Source organism: Pelophylax lessonae (genome assembly GCF_965119305.1).
Source record: "Pelophylax lessonae genome assembly, chromosome: 1".
NCBI classification, from domain to species: domain Eukaryota; kingdom Metazoa; phylum Chordata; class Amphibia; order Anura; family Ranidae; genus Pelophylax; species Pelophylax lessonae.
In genome coordinates this window covers 544,465,183-544,486,850 of record NC_138768.1, presented here as the reverse complement: position 1 = coordinate 544,486,850, position 21,668 = coordinate 544,465,183, and the positions used below count along the sequence as shown (strand labels likewise).

Sequence of the window (21,668 nt, the reverse complement as noted above, 5' to 3'; positions counted from 1 at the left end):
TGGGCAAAGTTAGGTTATAGAAGTTATACATTAGGTGTACAGCAGCTGATTTTATTTCTAGTAGCCACATATGGTCATTGCATTAATATTTATTCATCATGCATTAGGTATTTGTATAAACCATAACCATGTTACATATACTAGCCTAGCCCACCATAATTTTTAATAGTGAACTGTTTGCACTCCTAGCATCATGTTTTAATAATGAATTCATTCTAAGGCCCCAGTAAAAAAACAAGCATATAGAGTTATGAATGCATTGTTTTTTGTTAAGCCTGAGGCATGTAAGCTTCATCATAAGTTATGAAAGTATTATTGTACCTTTAAAAGGCATCTGAGAACTCGTTTTCATGAACATCTTGGTACTTCTTTTCCCACGGACCTTATTGACTTTGTAACCCAGTGTATTACAGCGATTCTTTCTGCAGCTTAGACAAAGTCCTTTATCAAAGGCTTCCTTTGAATTGCAACGATAGGCCATGTTCGGCTTCTCTTCATTAAGAAGAGAGTCAATGAAGAGGTGGATGGAGCGTTCATGGGAGCACTTCACAATCTGGTCCATATCTGTACAAATATAAATAAACTAAGTCATATTTACACTCTAAATGTCACACTGTCTATCAGTCATTAATACCAAAAATGCAGCATGTTTGCTCCAACAGGGCAACAAATTTAATAATAAATAGGGAGCTGGAGGACCTCATATGCGAGGAAGGATTACAAGAGCTAAATGTGTTCTCCCTGTAGAAAAGACGCTTGAGAGGAGATATGATAGCGATATACAAATATCTCAATGGTAATTCCTGTCTAGGTAGGAAACTATTCAGTCTCAGGGAGTGTAAGAGGACATGGGGCCACACAATGACCTTGGAAGAGAATCTGTTTAACCTTAAGCTGCGTAGCTTAAGGATGTGGAACTCTCTTCCACAATCGGTGGTATCAATAGGAAGTATTGATAGTTTCAAAAGACTTTGCATCTTATCAAACACAATACACAGTGATATGGGAAAAATATATCCACACGAACACACACTCACACACCAACATAAGTTGAACTGGATGGACTATTGTCTTTATTCAACCTACCAACTATGTAACTATGTAACTATGTTGTTTAAAAAAATGTAATAAAACTCGATTTTGGCAGGATTGTCTGGTGACAGAATTGCACTGCAATCTGGACAAAACACACCTTTAAAAATCGGATGACGTCTGTCACCCAAAAAGAAGCAGAGCTTCTTTTGAGCGACACACGCGCATAGAGCAGCCCATTAAAGTGAATGGGCTGCCCTATGTGTGACACATGGAACTGAATGAAAATCGCCCACACAAAATCATGAGTGGGAACTCTGCATGAAGAGTGCATGCCTCCTCTTTTTTAAAATCAGCATGTCAATATGTATTTATTTAGCACAGTACATTAACCCATTCCTGCCAACACATTTCCTAAGCATTTACGCTTTTGTCATGATTTATCTTATTCCTACGGCTTTCTTTGTGCTATTACCCTGAACTTCCTATCAGAAAATGTGCCCGCAGAACCTCATCACAAGTCAAAAGTTTATATTCATTGGGGCTACATACTCCAGCATGCATAATGCCATCATGGACATTGTTGCATGCACAGGAAGCCCAAGATGAATAAAGGCGCAGGCAATGGGGTTGTTTACTAAAGTCAAATAGACTGTGTACTTTGCAAGTGTAGTTGCACTCATTTTCCCCAGAGCTTAGCAGATGTAGTGAAGCTCTGCTTATTTCCATCGTCCAATCATGTGCAATCTAAAGTGATGTTTTTTTTTTTTCCCTAGCATGTGCTTGGGCATTCTTTACAAAGTGAATTTTTGCCACAGTTACTAAGGTGTGGGGAAAATGAGTGCAACTGCACTTGCAAAGTGCACAGTCTATTTTCCTTTAGTAAATCAACTCCAGTATCCGCACATTGCCCTCTCCCAGGAGCACATATGAATGGGGTGGGACCATAGGACCCTGCAAGGTAAAGGAGCCACCCAAAAAAGCAGAGGGTGGGGTTGGCAATAAAGAGACCAACTAATTTGGAGATTGAAGGAAAACTCTGAAGCATAAAAAAGCACTAAATATTTTAAATTGATAGAAAATGCAGGGTTTAACATCAATTTAATCAGATTATCCAACAATTCAATTCAAATTGCTTTATTAAAATGAGTTCCTAATTCCTAAGTGCTAATCTTTAGTGCAGTAATCCATAGCAACTACAATCAACAAAGATGAAATCACAAACCAGTCATAGCTGCACTTATTGTCTTCACTGATTCTGCATGTAAATGAAGAAATTAGCACTTAAAAGAACCCCTTTTTCGAAAATGGGTATTCTGCATCATTACAGACATTTCTGCTGGCATGTATTTACATGGTTAAAGTCCTTATGAGGTGATGAGATGAGGTAGACTACTGGCAGGTAACATCACTTGTGGATGGTGGCATTTATAGGGTGAAAATGCAGTTTTTAGTTTACTTACTGTAAGAACACAATACCAAGTAAAGGAGCCCTAAAGGGTTCTTAATAGGTACAGGAACTTTTACCCCGTTCACACTGGGGCGACCTGGTCGCCTGACAGGTCGCCGTAGGTCGCCTGCCCTAGAGAAGCTGTGGACCCGTTCTAATAGGAGCGACACAAATCGCTCCGACTTAGAAAAAGGGTCCGGAGCTTCTTTGGGGCGACCTGGAGCGACCTGCATTGACTTCAATGTTATGAAGTCCGTGCCGGCCGCTCCGAGGTCGCAGTGCGAGCTGTGCGCCGCGACCTGTGAGGTCGCCCCGGCAAGTCGGATCTCCCCAGTGTGAACGGGGTCTTAGACTCACAAGGCTCATTACATTTGTAACAACTGTTGCAATTCCACCATGTTTTATTAACATATTTCTTCCTATCTTAAAATCAAATATTAGGGTTTTTGTGTATGGAAGCAGGAGGTCATTCAGTGGGATCCCTAAGATTCCACACTAAGTTTTTTTCTAAAAGCCCCAGAGACATGGTATTAAACCTAAACAAGTTCTTTCAAATCTTTTACAACTATCTAACTTTATCATTTCCTTAAACATTTGCATTTCCAAAATAAACCTACTACAGGAACAAAAACATTGCTTAGAGGTGCCACAGTAATGTGAAGGAACGAGAATTTTTTTTTTTTTGCTTTGCTCCATAAAGAATGTAATTTTAGAAAACAACTGGTAATTAGGCGCCAATAGCATTTATGGTTAATGACAAAAGAATAACTTCATCATTTCCCCCTACAGAAGTTATTTATGCTCCTTTTATCACAGGTCTGAGTGATAAGTTTGCCAATACTGTCATTTACAATGTTAATTGGATGGCAAGGTTTACTCTTGATTTATCAGAGCTGAAATGAAACAACATTTAAGACTAGAGTATAAACCCAGTCAATACAGGCTGTACAGTATAATTTAACCTTAATCGTTGTACTTTTTTGTCCTGGTAAATCAAGAGTAAATCTTGTCATCCTATTAACACTGTATATCTGTAGCAGGAATTAAAAAGCATGCATATTCAGGTTTCTGCAGTAGCGTACAACTACTTCTGAAAATCCCTGTGACTTCTGAGACCCAGGGTAAAAGAGGCATGAGGAGATGGGTAGCCATTCTTTTCGAAACAACCATTTGAAAATTAGAACTTCCTATTTTTTTCAGGCCACGGCTTATGATTACTATTCAAAACACACACACACACATATATATATATATATATATATATATATATATATATATATATATATATATACAAACATTCTTACCTATAAAGCCCCGTATACCCTTTTCTGCCATTAGCCGGATTGTTTCTCCAATATTGCATCCTGGCTGAAAGCTCCCACCATTTGGGTAAATGTCAATATGTCCAACAGGCCTTTGGATGCCTATGCTACGATCAGGGGTGCCCACGCTATATGTATGCACCACATCCACAAAATCTGCATCATCAGGGGACAAAGTCACCGAAGTCCCAGCATATTCAAAATTCGGCCCAGCTGGATCCAAACCTAGATAGAAAAACATTGTTAGACTAACAATATGACCCTTAAACTGTCAACAGTGCAATGACAGTGTCACTTTAAACTAAATGAGCAGATTAAGTGCCTACTCAAATGAAACACTGGAGCTTCAATTGCTATTTATGTTTATAATTAATTTAGTTTTATTACTAAAAGGAGGCTTTTTAATTTAATCAAAATATTACCTCATTATCCTTAACCATCTTTAATTCAGCAATGTTAAGAAGATTTACTGCACAATTAGCTTCCTAATTGCTAAAAACAACTATCTAGTGTTCATCTTTAAAATGTAAATAGATAACTATTTGTTGGCCTACGTATGCTACCATTTTGCAATTTAGATTTAGAACAATCTTAAATTCAGATTTTTCACACTGTGACATAAATTAATGAGATATCAGAAGTATTATGTAATTAAACGGACAAAAACAAATCACTCAAAAAAGGAGTTGTAAAAAAACAAGGCTTAAAACTTAATTTTTTGGTTCTTCTCTTAAAACTCTGGATAATTTGCTTTCAATTGGGGGAGATTTACCAAAATTAGAGAGTGCAACATTTGGTGCACCTCTACATAACCAATCAGTACCCAGATTTTATTGTCAAAGCCAAATTGAACAAGCTAAAATTAGAAGCTGATTGGCTACCATGCGCACCTGCATCCGATTCTGAGTGCACCGGTTTTAGTAAATTAACCTCATTGTCTTATAGTAAATTTGGTTAAAAAAAAAAGAATTGCTATTTACTTGACTTTATGGAATTAAATGTCAGTGTAGTTGTTAATAAGCTAAATATACCCTCTTTAAGTGAAAAATTTAATGAAAATGTGCAAATCAATAGTTTTGTATGCATAAAATGAAATAATTTTAGAAAAGGGATAGTCAGGTGTATAGTTTTGCCTGATTTACAAACAGATCCACTTATCACTGCTAGACATACTGTAATAAGGTTGTAGTAATTCATTCTAATTTAGGAGTGTGCTTCCATTGCATGTTAATATTTTTAAAGGATCAGTCAACCAAAAACTTTTATTTCAGTTTTGGTAGATTCTAAAGGGTTGAACTACCTGGTCATATTTATTATTTTTCAATAACATTATTGGATAAGTATCTGTGTGTTTCTGGATCTCCACATCTGATGTGGCCATTAAGAAGGATTCCCAATGTCCCTGTTGCGTTGCTATTTATACAATGTTATGTAAAATAGAATGGTGGGAGCTGGAACACATGTGTAAGTGGGAACATTCAGAACTCCCACGAGGATAAAAACAGAGTTGATGGCTCAATAAATGTACTCACACAAGAAAACGGATTTGAAATATTCTCTAGATGGTACAAAACACAGCTCAGACTGCGCAAAATCTCTCCTTCTATCTCCCGGATATGTTGGCGATGACAGACAGAACCAGATTCACTGTTACATATATGGTGGTCTTGCTCCAAAATACAACCATTCTGGAAGGAGGTGCACTGAATCACGAACGAGATTACCTCACTATCTTTAGAATTCTCCCCAGAACAGTTCTTACTCCACCATTCTAAAAACCCCAGACCAAAATATTTTTGCTCTCTGGCCATGCACCTTGTAAATGCAGCTAGGCTCTGTATACTCATCAAGTGGCGATTCATAGAACCCCCATCCATTAAAGATTGGTTTAAACGCACCCAAAAAATTGCAGAAATGGAGGAGCTTATCCACCAAGCGAAAGACGTTCCCTCCAAGTATGGAAATACTTGGTCAGCCTGGCAACACTTTGCTACGGCCACTGCCTTTCAGTCATACCAGATATAATAATCAGGTCTGGCCTTGAACAGGAGAGAATGGAAGATGGTACTTACTCTCACCCTTCCCCCCTATTCCCGCTACACCTCTCCACACCTTTAATCCCTCATCTCATATTCCTCAACACTACACTCCACCATACATTTCACAATACCCCTCATGCACGGACCTTAACATATCCCCCGCAAACCCTTATCACCTGATAACTCCAAGAAGAGAAGGGATGAGGGAAATATTACTAATCGTAAGCCCCATAAATAAAACCCTTAGCTTCCCGATATTCGGGCATTGTTATATCACATACTATTTCTTATGAATGATCAGTACTTAACATGGTCAGTTCTGTTAGATCAGTGGTTCCCAAAGTGGGGGTCGCGACCCCCCGGGGGGTCGCGGAGTGGGGAGCGGGGGGTCGCGAGATGATTTACAGAAACTTTTTTTTATTATTTTTAATGCGAGTTAATGCGAGACACGGCAGGCAAAAACATTGTTTTTTTTTTTACTGGTCAATTTTGAGATTTTTGGATATTTGTCTTCAATAACATGTCTTCTTTCAGACTGTGGTGAAAAAAAAAGTCCGAAATACACATTTAGGTCTTTATTTTATTACACTTTGTCTGTTTGCGTCTGTAGATTTCGCGTAAATAGGAAATAGAAACCCTTTATTATAAAAAAAATAGGTGGCTCTTAACGTTTTTCTGGCATAGCGGTGCACGGCAAATATTTAATGCATTCAATGAAAATATTCAATGGTATTCAGTGCAAAACAAAAATGAAAAATACAATTAGCCAATAAAATAAACAAATTATTGTGGCATTAATTAGCCCATAAACAATATTTATTGTAAAGCCTAAACGAATTTGTTTAAAGAAAGAGGCCGCTCACTCTAACGTTAACCAGATAAATGTTAGCTTTTATGAAGCGCATATCCAAGTGTTTGTGCGGAGTGGAGCGCGCACTATATGACATGGATAGAGGCGCCGCTGCCATCACTCGCATTTTCCTATCAACAGTGGAAACAACTTAAAATACTTCATTTCTGGTCGGCAGCTTGTTCGTATTCTGTCTGTAAGCATTTCACAGTTATGGATGTATTTGTTTTTGTCCATAATTTGTTAATAAAATAGCCTGGCTTAGAGATTGTGTTCCTTTTTGTTTTAGCTCTGTCAGTATGTAACCAAATCGCAAATCTTACATACGAGGGGGAGGGGGAGGGGGAGGGGGAGGGGGAGGGGTCGCGGGTCGTCAGCAATCTAATATTGGGGGTCGCGGTCTGAAAAGTTTGGGAACCCCTGTGTTAGATTATAGTTTAAACCACATGTGTTTATTTGCAATATGACACTTGTACCATAGTGTGTGTCATATTGTGTTATTTGTTACATTAGAAGAATTGTTACATATTGTTTTAAACAATTTCACAGTTATGGATGTATTTGTTTTTGTCCATAATTTGTTAATAAAATAGCCTGGCTTAGAGATTGTGTTCCTTTTTGTTTTAGCTCTGTCAGTATGTAACCAAATCGCAAATCTTACATACGAGGGGGAGGGGGAGGGGGAGGGGGAGGGGTCGTGGGTCGTCAGCAATCTAATATTGGGGGTCGCGGTCTGAAAAGTTTGGGAACCCCTGTGTTAGATTATAGTTTAAACCACATGTGTTTATTTGCAATATGACACTTGTACCATAGTGTGTGTCATATTGTGTTATTTGTTACATTAGAAGAATTGTTACATATTGTTTTAAACAACATTATCTGGCGGCTACGCCCCCATACATGTCTATTTTGTTTGACTTTGCTGTAAAAGTAACCTTGAAAACCCAATAAAAGTTGTTTAAAAAACAGAGTTGAGAATTATGGCAGGGGATATCACTGTACCAGAATCCAAGACATACAAGGTCCACCAATACCTAATACAGCACTTTTTGTTTGACTGACCCTTTAAGCCTATGTCACACCTATGAAACCACTTCAGTTTATCTTACCTGTTATCCTGTTAACTTTATTTTTCGTAAGACTCCCAGCAACACCTGCTGCATGAGCACCAAGACTATATCCCAAAATGTGAATGTTGTCCACAGGATAGTTGAGCTGTTCCTATAAAGGATATTGAAGTTTAATTAATTATAAACAATGTGACATATGAAAGTAAAATTTAAAAAAGATCTTGAGAATAAAATAACTGATCACAATTGAATGTTCCCTTCTTTTTTTTTTGTATCTAAGTATTAAAAGAACACCAAAGCCAGGGCACCCAAAGCATTAGTGTGAATTAAACTGCAGGTAACTTGCAATAGGAAAGATTTACTAAACCTGGAGCTCCCAGAATCCGGTGCAGCTGCGCATGGTAGCCAATCAGCTTCTAACTTTAGCTTGTTTAATTAGGCTTTGACAATAAAGCAAGGAAGCTGCACACTCCGGGTTTAGTAAATCACCCTCCCCCCCATAACTGACTTTTTTGTTTGCTCTCTTTGGTCTGTTAAATCTACCATTAAAGTTATCTGTTTTATCAGTTTGATAATTGTAAAAAAAAATTGGTGATCCTGGCAGAAATCTAGTGCTTTCCTGTGTCCTTTGCAGTGTTATTACAATGTTTTCAGAAAGTGTGTTGGGACTTCTAATCTTCCAATGAGATTTATTTTGCTAAAGCCTACACCAGGGGTCTTCAAACTCTGGCCCTCCAGTTGTTCAGGAACTACAATTCCCATCATGCCTAGTCACGTCTGTGAATGTCAGAGTTTACAATGCCTCATGGGATGTGTAGTTCCGCAACAGCTGGAGGGCCGTGGTTTGAAGATCCCTGGCCTACACCATTCTTTGCATTCTTTAATTTTCCCTGTGTGTGTTTTGCTAATAGAGTTCCCAGCTTTCCAAAAGACATCATGTGAAGAGTAAAAGTACAGCTTCTAACGTGTCAGACTAAATAGCTTCACTTTTTTAAAATATGAAACAAAGTAATATAAATGGCACAAATGGAGGTAGCACTTGCTCTCTACAACCTTTATATTTTCTCAAGGGCTGCTGATTCTGTACTCACTTCCATCCAGTCAATGAAACTTGCAACATCCTGTCCCACCAGTTGAGTGTACCCAGCAGAAACTGGGTAGTGCTGCTGTGCTCGAGATAGCCAATCTACCACAATCACATTTGAGTCTGGCTCTCTTTTATATAAGGCATCTACTAACTTAGGGACCCAACTCTCATACATGCCAGTTACCTAAAAAGAAAGAACATTCGGGCATAAATATCAGGAAAGACTGAACAGGCAAAAAGATATGTACAGGGCTTTTTGGCTTCTTTTGCCCAAATTCTTGAGAATATTTGAATAACCAATGATGAGCAAGTAAATAAATAAAAAAAAAAAAAAGGAATTTAATGCTTACACATGATTGAATTATTGAGTGAACATAGCTTCCCTCTTTTTTACTGAGCTAACTAGACATGTGCCTTTTTTTAACCTGATTAATTATGTAACTAGATGCAATAATTAGCCACACACTGCTGAATCCTTTTTTCTTTAATTTTTCTTTGTATTTCAGTTTAAAAAGCTTTATGATTAATAGAACTCAAATTCTTCTCTGAGTGCCAACTCCTATGAATAATTTGTTTTTTTTTACATGAAGGAAAGAAAAAAAAAATAATATTTAGCAATGTATGGCTACTTAATGCATCTAGATATCTTCAAGAATCTGAAGGATCCTACCTGGCCTGGGCACCTAGGCTGGTAAAAGAAGCAGTAGGTATGCCTGGAATGAAGTCACTTTGGGAGAACATGTATTTGCCAAGTTAAATGAACATTCTGATTGCAAAGTGAAATGTATCTATTTTTGCAGTAAATCAGCCACAATGCACTCGTGATAATGCACACATGATTAAGGACGATCTGCTGTGATTCCTATTGCATAGAGTAATAACTTTAACACAAAAGACTGTTTTGTTTTGTTTTTTTTTGGAAATTTATTGCATATCTATTTATTGATCCATTTTAAAAACAATAATATTTTGAATATTTTAGTGCCCTTATATTTCTCTGCTGATAAGTATAAGGTTGTGAGATAGATAATGGTTCACAATCAAGATCCCTGGAACAGCCTGAACAGTTCAAATTGCAACTAGAGGACACTGCAAATGTGCTCAGTTAATTCTGTTGAATGAGCATGCTGGAAAACCATCAGCCGAGTGGCTCCCAATCAGCACTCTCAGACAATGGTTGAGAGCGCCGATCAGAGTGTTCTGGTGGGGGGGGGGGGCATTCCCCTGTCAGAACATAACAGCTCAGCAGATCGCTGTACTAACGTCGGATCGTTAGTACAGTGACTCCGATCGGAGCTGACAGTTTTTTTTTCATTCAACCCTGAAAAAAACGAATAGTGTGTACCAGGCTTTATTTTCCCTCTAACTCTAGGATATTTGACATTTTTTTTTTCCTTATGGTGAAATGCATTCAGTAATGATCAATTTGTCCAAGCATCAGCAAATTAGGAGTCCCTGTATTTAGGACAGTATGTTAAATGTAAAAAACATCCAAAATGTTTAATTTTCCAAAAAGAAAAAAGTTCTACAGATAAGCAGTGTTTATTTTGAATAGTAGGCTTGGAAACTTTAGTACATTAAATATTCTTGATTCATTTACATTTATCTATATACCCTTCTGTGAAATGCAAACACTGGGACAGCAAACTTTGTAATTTTAAATGATCTGTAGTTCTATTGTTAGATAACTGGACCAAAAAAAGTACTTTTTCTAAGGATGGTACTTTACAAAGTGACAGAGCTCAAAAATTCCACAGCTTTACATATCAGTATACCAGGCTATATTCTTAAGATAGCAAAGATTATTAAAAGTAAAGCCTACACTTTATATTGGTTACATCTCTAAAGCCAACATAAAGTGTAGGCTTTACTTTTAATAATCTTTGCTATCTTAAGAATTATTTTTGCATCATTCATGAGTAACTTGCCCTACATAGCTCATTTATTTTGTTCAGTTGGAAGTCTGAACGAAAAAATACCAATTGAGTCTAATCGAGTCCTCTCAATGCTAATGGCATGAGTGGAGGAGTCTCAATGTTATTGTACTGAGTGCAGAGAAGCTGCCAAACAGTGACTTAATCTGATAAGATATAGTCACTGCTTGGCCAATAATTTTACACCCAGCTCGGTTTAATTTTAAGTTGTGGTGCTTCCAGGGCCATCCACGGCTCAAATTTTGGGCAATTCAGCAGTAATTTGCAGTAATCACCTTGTCACTGGTAATAAAAGCTGGGGGTGGATTATGGGAAGCATCTGGCTACACTGTGTTAATGATATGAATTTAGTTTATATGCTTTATTATATAAAACAGGACTGAATTGTGACCACATACATACAGAGCAAACAGTATACAACAGAATGCAAAACAAGTTATCACCATATCCAACTTTGTTTTTGTTCTAGTCTTAAAAAAGAGAAGAAGGGAAGAATTCAAACCTCTGTCAGGTTTTTATTTACGTATGTCTGTTTCCCCCACTATGAAAATATTACTCCATCTGCCCTAGATGACAGGTAGTTTTGACATGGGATTAGGTAGAAACTACCTCACGGAGGTCACAAAAAGCTGTAAAACCCTGACTGAGGTTCTAACTCCTTTTCTACTCTAACAAAGACTTAAAATCAAACTTTGGCAAGCTAAGGACTTTAAAGCACATATGCTATAATTCCTGACTAACAATCAGCTTTCATTGTAGGCCTACACATATAAAAAGTGGAAGCTGATTGATTGCTAGAATTTAGACATCATCTGCACAGTGTTTTAAAAAATCCTATTATGAAACAGAGTGGCAACAAGTAAAGAAATGTCAATGAGATAATTGAAGATAGGAAAAAAACAAAAACCAAACTGAGGCTGGACTGCTAAACTGCACTGGACGGCACAAAAAGTAGTGCATGTACAAAATTTGAAAAACAAGCTGCACCAAATCGCATAGTACTGCAGTACCTGATCTAGTGCCTGCATACACATTCTGTTTGCGATCTGCGTTTGGTGCTAAGTTAAAACTTCATTGACACCTGCAGCAGATCACAAAGGCAATTTGTTTTAAACATGGTGCTGGAAACACGCACAAAACGCACATTTCCCTCCCCGCATTCTGTTATGAACTGGTCCTCAATGGATTTTACAAGTTACCTCTAAAAACATTTTCCCTTACCGTCCATCCATGTATAACCACAAAGGTTTTACTTGTTTGGTTGAAGTTGCATTCTGCAATAGATTGTTGTTGTCCAGGGATAAGGTAACAGGTGTCTTCATCTGGCTCATCCGGAGTGCGCAGTGCAAATTTGCTTTCAATGTCTTTGAAATCAGTTTTCGTTCCGAAGATATTTGCTGTTGTCAAATCAAGTAAAATGATTAATATGTGCTACTAAGTATAACATCAAACATGTAGCTTGTCAGTTGTTTTTTGTGAATGTCAATTTTTAGGTGTTTCATATTAGCTAAATTGTACATAATGTAGTGTAAAATAATAATATTAATAATAAGGAACGAGAGCTAGTGACATTTTGTTTGTGTACCATTTTCATTTTATAAAATACTTGATTTCACCTTTTTTGAAATGTCAATAAAAAATTTTATGAGATTTTTAGTAATTTCCTGAAGTTTGGAGTGGAGTTGTGGAGTTCAGTGGGACTTGTGTTTATTTTTACACCTTGAAAGTAAAAAATCAAAGTTTTCTCCCTGAGCCTTTGGCCTGGTTTAATTCCTAAGTATATAATACATTTAAAGCAAAACTCAAGCCAAAAAATGTTTTTTTTTCTATTTTTTAATTAGTGGCCAGCCTATACTGCCCTCTTCTACCACTGATCCTGCTCCAGACTCTAAGGTGTTCAGATTTTTCCCACTTCTCTCACTCCTCTACAGTCTATGGGCAGCCTTAACTGACTAGGAAATGCTGATAAGACACATTGCAGTTAATAATTTACTAAACCAGTCATTAATTTCAAACTACCTAAACTTCAAACAGAATAGCTATATGGCAGTAAAATGTGAGAAAGTGAATGGTATACCACTTTCCTGTCTACTACAAGAAAGTTACTCTCCAATTTTAAAATATTTTTTCAGTTTAAAAAAAAAATGTATATCTTGCTAACTCTTGGACAATGTGAATGTTCGATTCACAGATCTGGCCTGAGGCAGACACAATTTCTTATGAATACGATATGTTTGACAGGACATCCTGAGTAATTACCTTATGTTATGCGTGCAAATGCTTTTCCAACATAGAAATTCTTTGTTTGCCCTCTGTATTTACATTTCCACCCAGAAATAACATTATTAAATCACTGGCGTATATAGATCTGGCCATGAACAGGCAGATCTTCTGTCCAGTACAAGGAAATATCTTATTTTGACCAACTCAACAGACAAGTCCTACATAACCCTAAAGTTCACAAATCAAGTTTTAGTTCACCAAATTTTCTTCAGATAGTTTTCTAGGTACACATTTCAGATCTCATTTGTTTGTGTTACTGGTAAATGACTGCATTTGAAAAAAAAACAAAAAAAAAACTTCTATTGGCTGATCTGTTAAACAGCTGTGGCAGGCATTTTAATGCCCAGCACAAATGAGATATGTGCATGCAGTGGTATGGATTTGTGTAGTTCCTAAAAAGCTCAGATTAAATATTTGCACCTACAGTATGTCCTGTAATGTTGCCATACACACATGAAAACTTTGTTTACTGTAATATGGATCTTTTATGATCAAAGTACATACATATATATTTTGTAATTAATTAATTTGCAATATTGTAATTTATTTACCAGTTGATGGATTTTTTTTTGCCTTACATAAACCTTTTGACCTGTTGTACAACCAAAGTGAATTTCTCCATCTAAAAGATTGATGTTACTATTCTTATCTCCTAACCCTGTGAACTTCCAAAGGCTGATTCAGCAGCCTATTTACAGGGCATGTACTAACTGCATGCATAGTATATCTTGTACTTTCAAGATACTGCATCAGCTGCATCACCAATCAAAGCTTATGGCCAAACAGAAGAAGAAATGGTCAGACCTGTGGTTGTGAAAATTGACTTCTAGGTTGTGTATATCTACTAACAGTTCTTTATAAATGAATATATTATAATATGGCAGCTGTACATAAATGCATCCTACAGATGTATTTCCAATAAAATATTGCCTTAAACAATAAGGCTTTATATAGGTACTTGATTTAATTTTAGAGCACATTCTACTGGGCATGGAATGCACATTCCATTACAGCATAGTGATAAGGACAGTGTGACACACAGTCAACAATTATCTCTGGCAGTGGAATTTGAGTTAAGCAAGAATAGATTTGGTAGACAATAAGAATTACTTTTACACAATAAAAAAAAAAAATACAGTTGGCTAAAGAAAGCAGTGATGAGTGAAGGGTTTCAGATGGAACAATTCCTGAACTGACACGATCCAAAATTGGGCAACTACTCTTGATGATTAGAACCTGAGGATATTAGTGTATGAATCACTAAAAGTTGGGATGTGCTTCCAAAAAAACACATTTAAAAACCCCTAGATCAAAAGAACAGTAATATTAGAAACCTTTGACCATTCCTATAGATGACATGTTCCAATCCAAAGGTATAAGCTCCTTTAAAACTACCAACAGCCTGCCTGATTGGATGGTTTAGGTAATCCCTTAAATAGTTTTGGTAAATAGAAAGGAGATTACACAAAGATTGTACAAAAAGATTGTCATTTTTATGGCCAGCTCTACAAAACCTAATGATAGCTTAGATTCTCAAACCTTCACAAAAAAAAGTGACAGTTGGAACTTGATTCGATATTCCAGTACAGCTCCAATGACATCTTAACATAAAACAGACCTACCAAATTAGCTTTATTTATAAACAGTGCTAGCATTTCCACTGTAAGGCTGCATTCACATGTCAGCTTATAATCGCGGGCAGAACCGCCGCGGTTCCGCCCGCAATTCGGAGATTTATTGCAAATCGCGGGACGCCTAGCGTTGCCCGTTGATTTGCAATAGCCCCCCAAACGCCGAGCGATGTTGCCGCGATTTACGCCCGCCGAATCGCGGCAACATCGCGCAAACAAAATCGCGGGACGCAATACGCTCCAAAGAAGCTCTTGTACTTTTTTGGAGCGTATTGCGTCCCGCGATTATAAGCTGACATGTGAATGCAGCCTAAGGTGCTTGCTAGCTGTTAGAATGTGTTGAAGTAAGTCTCCGTTCACATCTAGGCGTTTTGGGGCGTTTTTGAGGAGTTTTTCTGCTCTAGGATCAGCTCTCAAAATGCCCAACAAGACAAATCCTATTCATTTCAATGGCTCCTGTTCACATCTGAGCGTTTTGACGCTGTAAGCAAAACGCCCAATGCTCAAAAAAGTACACGAGCTTCCTTTTGGGCAGATTACAGGCGTTTTCCATTGGTTTCTATTCAATCTAAAAACGCCTGCACAAAAAACGCCTGTAAAAACGCCTGTAAATCGCGGTAAAAATCGCTGTAAAATCGCGGTAAAAATCGCGGTAAAATCGCGGTAAAAACGCTACGCTCAGGTGTGAATGTAGCCTAAAACATCACTGGCATCATCACCCATAAATTGCCAGTACACAATATGACATATATGTTATATATATATATATATATATATATATATACAAGCACCTTTAATATTAAATAAAATATACATAATAGAAGTGAACTTGTCCTTACAGAACTGCTTTGTAGGGGTCCAGTTTGCCTGTAATTATTTTGAAGAGAATTTTACTTTCTTGTATATCTGCTAGCAGATTGAACTGTGCATACTTGCTTTGCAGGATGACGGCAGGAAATACGTTGCTGTGAGCAGTTGACTTGGCAGACCTATTTCTCTGGAGGCAGACTTTCCAAGAACTGCTAGTTGTTCTTAACTAAGAGTGTAACGTTCCCATAAATCAAGCACTGTTGACACTATCTAAAAGCTGTCAAACGAAGCACGTGAAAACGGAGTGAACATGAAAGCAGTTTTGTTGACAGCTTTCCTGCCTAGCACCACGATAGATGTTCCATAAACAGAGAAGTGCCACCACATGGTGTGACTAAGGTAGGATCCACATGGCACAACTGTGGTAGGATCCACACGGTGCTACTGTGGTAGGATCCACATGGCGCAACTGTGAGACCGAATCTCATGTCTTCAATTTCACACTCACAGTGAAAAAGTCAACGCGCCTTAAAGCTGTCACCTGCTCATTTTATGGCTAGTAATATATTTCTTTTTATAACTTTCAGTTAATGATGGTTTCTACAAATTTAACACATCCTTCCATGAAAGACCCCTGGCAATAAAGATTAATGATCTACGACCTTCTCTGGAACTGGCTTTCAACAGCATAACTAAATGACAAGAAATGCAAAAAAAAAAAAAAAAAAACCACATAGAACTAGTGCTATAACATTATATTGTCACATTGTAATTTGGCTGGAATTGTCGGTGTTCAGGAAAAAGTTATGCAGGTGGTTTATGAAACATTTACAGTTTTCACCTTTACAAGTAAACCTGAGTTACCTTTGAACACCCAATTGTGTTCAGTGGAATTTAACAAATAGAAAGTTCTATTGCCTCTTGATAATTAAATTGAATACAGCTTTAGTGAAAGTGAAATATGTTCTCCTTTAAGAAAGCCTGGTACACTCTAACAGTTTTTTTTAGGGTTGAACAAAAAAACAAAAAAAACCTGACAGCTCCGGTCAGAGCCGCTGTACTAACAATCTGACATTAGTACATCAATCTCCCCCGCTGAGCTGTTGTGTTCTGACAGGCGGGTGCCCTCCCCCCACCAGAACACTCCATTTAGTGCTCTCTGCCATTGGCTGAGAGCGCTAATCAGGAGCTGGTCGGCTGCTGGTTTCCCAGCATAAAGGTCGTTTGGCTGGCTTCTGTTGGACCGGCTGGCTTATACATGTCAGACATTTTTTTTTAACCCGAGAGATGTTGACTGGCATTTGGCCCATGAGTACAGGGCTTTGAATTGTACCTAATCAAATTGTTTATCAGAAACAAGCACTGTTGAGCCCCATACATGGGCTGAATGCCGGCCGATATCAGGCGGTTAAAAAAAAAATGTCCCACATTCGGCCGTGTGTAAGCCAGCCGGTCCAACAGAATTTGGCCATTTGGCTAGCTTCCATCAGACATGCATGTTCGAAAACCAGCATTCGCCCTGCTCATATTCATCTGTCCCTCTTTCCTTCTCAGTAGTCCCTCTTTTTTTGGCAGATGTGTAATAAATGTAATATTTAACTACCAAAAGAGCTACACTACACTAAACCTTTCACACAACCCTTTTTATAACAATACAGTAAACCCCCCTCCATCGAAGGGGTTACGTTCCAGACCCACCCGCAATTAGTGAAAATCCACGAAATAGAAATACCCTATTCAAATACACCCTAGGCATGTTTTTATAACTGTCACTGTACTTTTAAAAGCATTTTAAGGCCTTTAAACACACTTTTAAAACAATACAAACACAATTTAAACACATAAAAGATACTGAGAGACAGAGCAAGAGCAATGGAAAACAAAAAAATATTTAATTAACAATGATTTAATTATTAAAAAAATATAAATAGGTCATACAAAAAAAAAACGCAAAATCCCGGGACTGCGAAAACTGAACCGGGATATAACGGGGGTTTACTGTATTACTATTTTTTTTAAAAATAGTCTAAAGGAAGCACAGTGATGAAGAGAGCACATTTGGGTTTAAACAATCAATTTCTACTTATTATTCTTCATATAACTGGGAGCATGGCAGGGCAGGTGTCCTTTGCCTTTACATTTTGTGCTAAAGGTTGTCCCTCTTTCCCATTTAAGAAAGTTGAGAGGTATGCTCATCTCACGCAGTCCTTTTTGATGATACTTCTTGGGGTTATCTTGTAATGCATTTAAACTTCTGATAGTTAAAGGGTTATTTTACCTATGTAATACAATTGCTTATGCAAAAAAGGGGTCCTAATATTTGTAAAGGGCACTGTTCAGTGTAGAAAAACATGGCTTTCTTTAAATGATATTAACAATATCAATTTTTATGAAATCCTAATTTAAATAGTAATTGTTTTTTGGTATTTGAGTTTAGCATCAATATAGAACATTATCACAGAATAAGTAGATGTTGCAGACAATTGTTTATGAATAATGCTTTTACAGTAGGAACTGTTCTGTATCCATGGAGGTGCAGCATGCTCCTTGGCTGCACTCCTGATTTGGACTACAAACATCTCCCCCTCTTATTATCTCCATATAGAAGAATAGATGAAGATAGATGGGGAAAGCTGATGACATTGTTTGTTCAGAGAACATGAAATTAAAAGGACACTGGGGTTCAGACAGGATCCACAGGCATTGTCATTTACTTAAAGTGGATGTACACCCTCACATATACCCAGTGAAGTGAACAGCCTCAGATGATACATAGAGATGAAACAAATCTCCCTGCATACGTTTTATTTGTATATCTGCTGCCTTTAACTTTCTACACTGTTTAGAAAGTGAACATTGTGTTCAATTTTTTCTTACTGTTCCAGCTCTGGGTGTGGAGTCTTGGCATAAACTGTGTGACAGCTGATTGCAGGAAAGGCACACCCCCCACCTCCCTCCACATAGGCAGAGGAAGGTAGAAACATGCAGAGATGTGCTGTGAATAGACCAGCTCTCTGCTAATCTATCGCTATGCACCCACACCTACACAAATTTCCAGCTGCTTTTATTTCCTGTGTCGGATAACTTGGCAGAAGTTATCATGCTGATAAAAGGGGAATGGAGCAGCAGAAAGACACTGGACCTAGGGCTTTGGAGATAGATAAGTAAACACTACAGATATATGTGCCCAGGTCAAATTTCATGAATGGGGTTTATATCCACTTTAAAGAAAATATTATTACCCTGAAAATGAATGCAGCAAACACCACATCTAAGGTCTGCTGCAGAATGCTCCTAGACTGCGCTCCTGCTTTGGATTACAAGCATCTCCCCTCTGATTATCTCCATTACATAAAAGGAAATTGTTTCCGTAGTTTATTTAAAAAAGATGGGAAAGCTGAAGATATTGTTTGTTCAGAGCACATGAAATTGCAAGGACACTGGGGTTCTGACAGGATCAACAGGCATTGCTCTATACTTAAAGAAAATGTTATTAGCATGAAATCTAATGCAGCAACCACCACATCTAAGGTCTGGTGAGCTGCAATATATTACAGTTTTGTTTTGGGGATTTAAATATTAATGATCCTGAATGATAATGACTAGATGTAGAACTAATTTATTATGTGTTGTAAACATGATGTAATAAAACATGCAATAAATGGCCAAATAAATAAAAAAACAATATTTAGCCAACTGTGCACCACATTTTAAGCCTGATAGTTGGCATTTGATCCAGCTTACGCGCTGTTCTTTACCCAGGTGATATTATTGGAAAATGTAGACATGTACTTGCCAATCTGTAATTTATTTATCAGAGAGATCAAACAGAATCAGCCCACCAGTTAGATAATGATCTACCATTCTCTTTCTAAGATACACTGTCTGCTGTCCAAGATTTCACTTCAAACACTCGCCTAACGTGAGTGATGGGTTATCAAAGGGCATATATTTCATGCCAATCCACTAAACTTGTATTTGCTTTATTCTCTCCATATTCTGAGTAGATACATGTGCTGACCTTGCATAAAAATTCCACCTCTGAGTAAATGACGTCTTATGATGCATGTTGACTACTATGGAAAATGTTACACAAACTTCAGGAGCCTGGGTCTCTGCAGCTGTATTCTGAGACTTCAAGTTCCATAACGGCTGGGGATCCACATTCTCCTAATTGTGACATTTGCCTTTATTTATTAAAGCAGAGTTCTGCCCCCCTTAAAAAATGTAAAAGTCAGCAGCTACAAATACTGTAGCTGCTGACTTTTAAATAGTAGAACTAACCTGTCCAGGGAGCCCGCGATGTCGGCACACAAAGCCGATTTACGTATTGGCTCTCGGGTGCTGCCGCCACCATCCAGGGCAAGGGAACCCGGCAGTGAACCCTTTTGGTTTCACTGCTGGTTCCCTACTGCGCATGCGCAAAGTGCGCTGTGCTTTGTAATTGGCCCAGTGGCGGAGGAAAAAGGAGGGGGCCGAACTTCCGAGGGCCAGCGCCGCGGCGCTGTCTCCCAAGAAGTGGGGAAGGGTACCTGTCAAAAACAGGTACCAGTTCCCACCTCTCCCCTGAAAGGTGCCAAATGGGGCACCGGAGGGGGGGGAGGAAGCAGATCTGCAGAGTTCCACTTTTAAGTGGAATTCCGCTTTAAACAGCGCAAGAAGCAAACTGAACAGATTGCAATAACCTATAGCAGTATTTCTCAACCTTTTTTCAGTCAAGGCACCCTTTAACAATTATAGACAATCTCAAGGCACCCTTTAACAATTATATACAATCTCAAGGCACCCTTTAAAATTAAGGACAGTCTCGAGGCACCTCATTCTAAAATGTAAAAAAAAACGATTCTAAGAGCTTTACATAATGCAGCAACATCCACACGTAGGACACCCAATGTTAGAGGTGATTTATTCTTTCAAAGCAAATACACTTTTGCACACTGAAACTGACTAGTATTCTAATGTTTCTCTCCTCCCTCAAATTCTTTCCATCAGTCATCTTATGTCACCTCAGTGTTGGGGGGAGAGGGGCACAGGAGGGTCAAACAAGGATGCTGTGTAGGCGACAGACATCCTCCTTATGACATTATTGGTTGTTAGGATGCCAGTGTCTAGAAAGTTGTAATGGTGCACAATGAAAACCTGTGGCTTTGTGTAACTAAATGGCAGCCTTGATCCACCTGCTGATTTGTATATCATTTTTTATACATTTTTAGGCATTTTGCCAAGGCACTCCTAAAGAAACCTCAAGGCACCCCAGGGTGCCTGGGCACCCTGGTTAAAAAAGGCTGACCTATAGCAACCAATTTTGACTAGCAGGGAGGATTGTTATAGATTACTGCACTTTGCTATTTCACTGTTTATGGATTATGTATTTCTTTACTTATTAGAGGAATTTCAGTTGTACCAACACTTTACGCAGCACTTTACATGTATTGTATATTCACATCAGTCTCTCTACATGCACATATTAGGGCCAATTTAGACATGAGCCAATTAACCTATCAGCATGTCTTTGCAGCTTTGGAGAAAACCGGAGAATCTGGGTGAACATGCAAACTCAACATGAATAAGTTGTTAAAATAGCATCCGCACACATGACCCTCCCCCAATAGTTGTGTGTGCTTCTTTATACGAAGTTACGCTATGTTGGATCTTTCTATGCTTATTTTCATGTTCTACTACTGCGGGATCTTTGAAGGATTACTGAACCTATATGGGATTCACTGCAAAAAGTTGCAACTACAATATTGGAAGACTTGCATGTTTATGGTGGGAACTGTTCTGCAAGTTAAGTGACTCATTTTATTTAGGCGCTGCATTTTTTTCTACGTGAATAAGGCTACTTTTTTAAAAAATTCATTCTAGTACATTGGTATGCAGGAGGCAGACCCAGAGTTCTAGGCAGAGTTCCAGGAACTAAAGGGAGACGGATTAATCTGAAAATGTCCACTGTGGGAAAAGCAGGGAGGAAAGGAAAAATAAGGTATGCAAAGAGTAAAGATCATGCAGTTATCTATAAAACGGAACTCCCAGAAAAGTAAAAGTCCTCCCGTGCATTGCGCTCAAACTGCCAGGGTTAAATGGTCATCTATGCCTCAGGGACCGAGTAAAGCAATTTTATTTACCCAGTCCTCTGCCCCTGTGGGTTTTTCCATGCTGC

At 38.1% G+C, this 21,668-nt stretch overlaps 1 protein-coding gene across 1 annotated transcript in view; it reads right to left on the bottom strand.

Moving 5' to 3' along the window:
- Nucleotides 1–21,668, bottom strand: part of LPL (lipoprotein lipase) — a 46,635-nt gene that overhangs the window by 14,442 nt on the left and 10,525 nt on the right. Inside the window, exons 2-6 of the mRNA XM_082247800.1 lie at nucleotides 12,006–12,181; nucleotides 8,855–9,034; nucleotides 7,803–7,914; nucleotides 3,787–4,029; nucleotides 322–564 (exon numbers count right to left, since the gene is read on the bottom strand). Of these exons, the coding sequence (XP_082103926.1) occupies nucleotides 322–564; nucleotides 3,787–4,029; nucleotides 7,803–7,914; nucleotides 8,855–9,034; nucleotides 12,006–12,181 (954 nt within the window). The remainder of the gene's footprint in view (nucleotides 1–321; nucleotides 565–3,786; nucleotides 4,030–7,802; nucleotides 7,915–8,854; nucleotides 9,035–12,005; nucleotides 12,182–21,668) is intronic.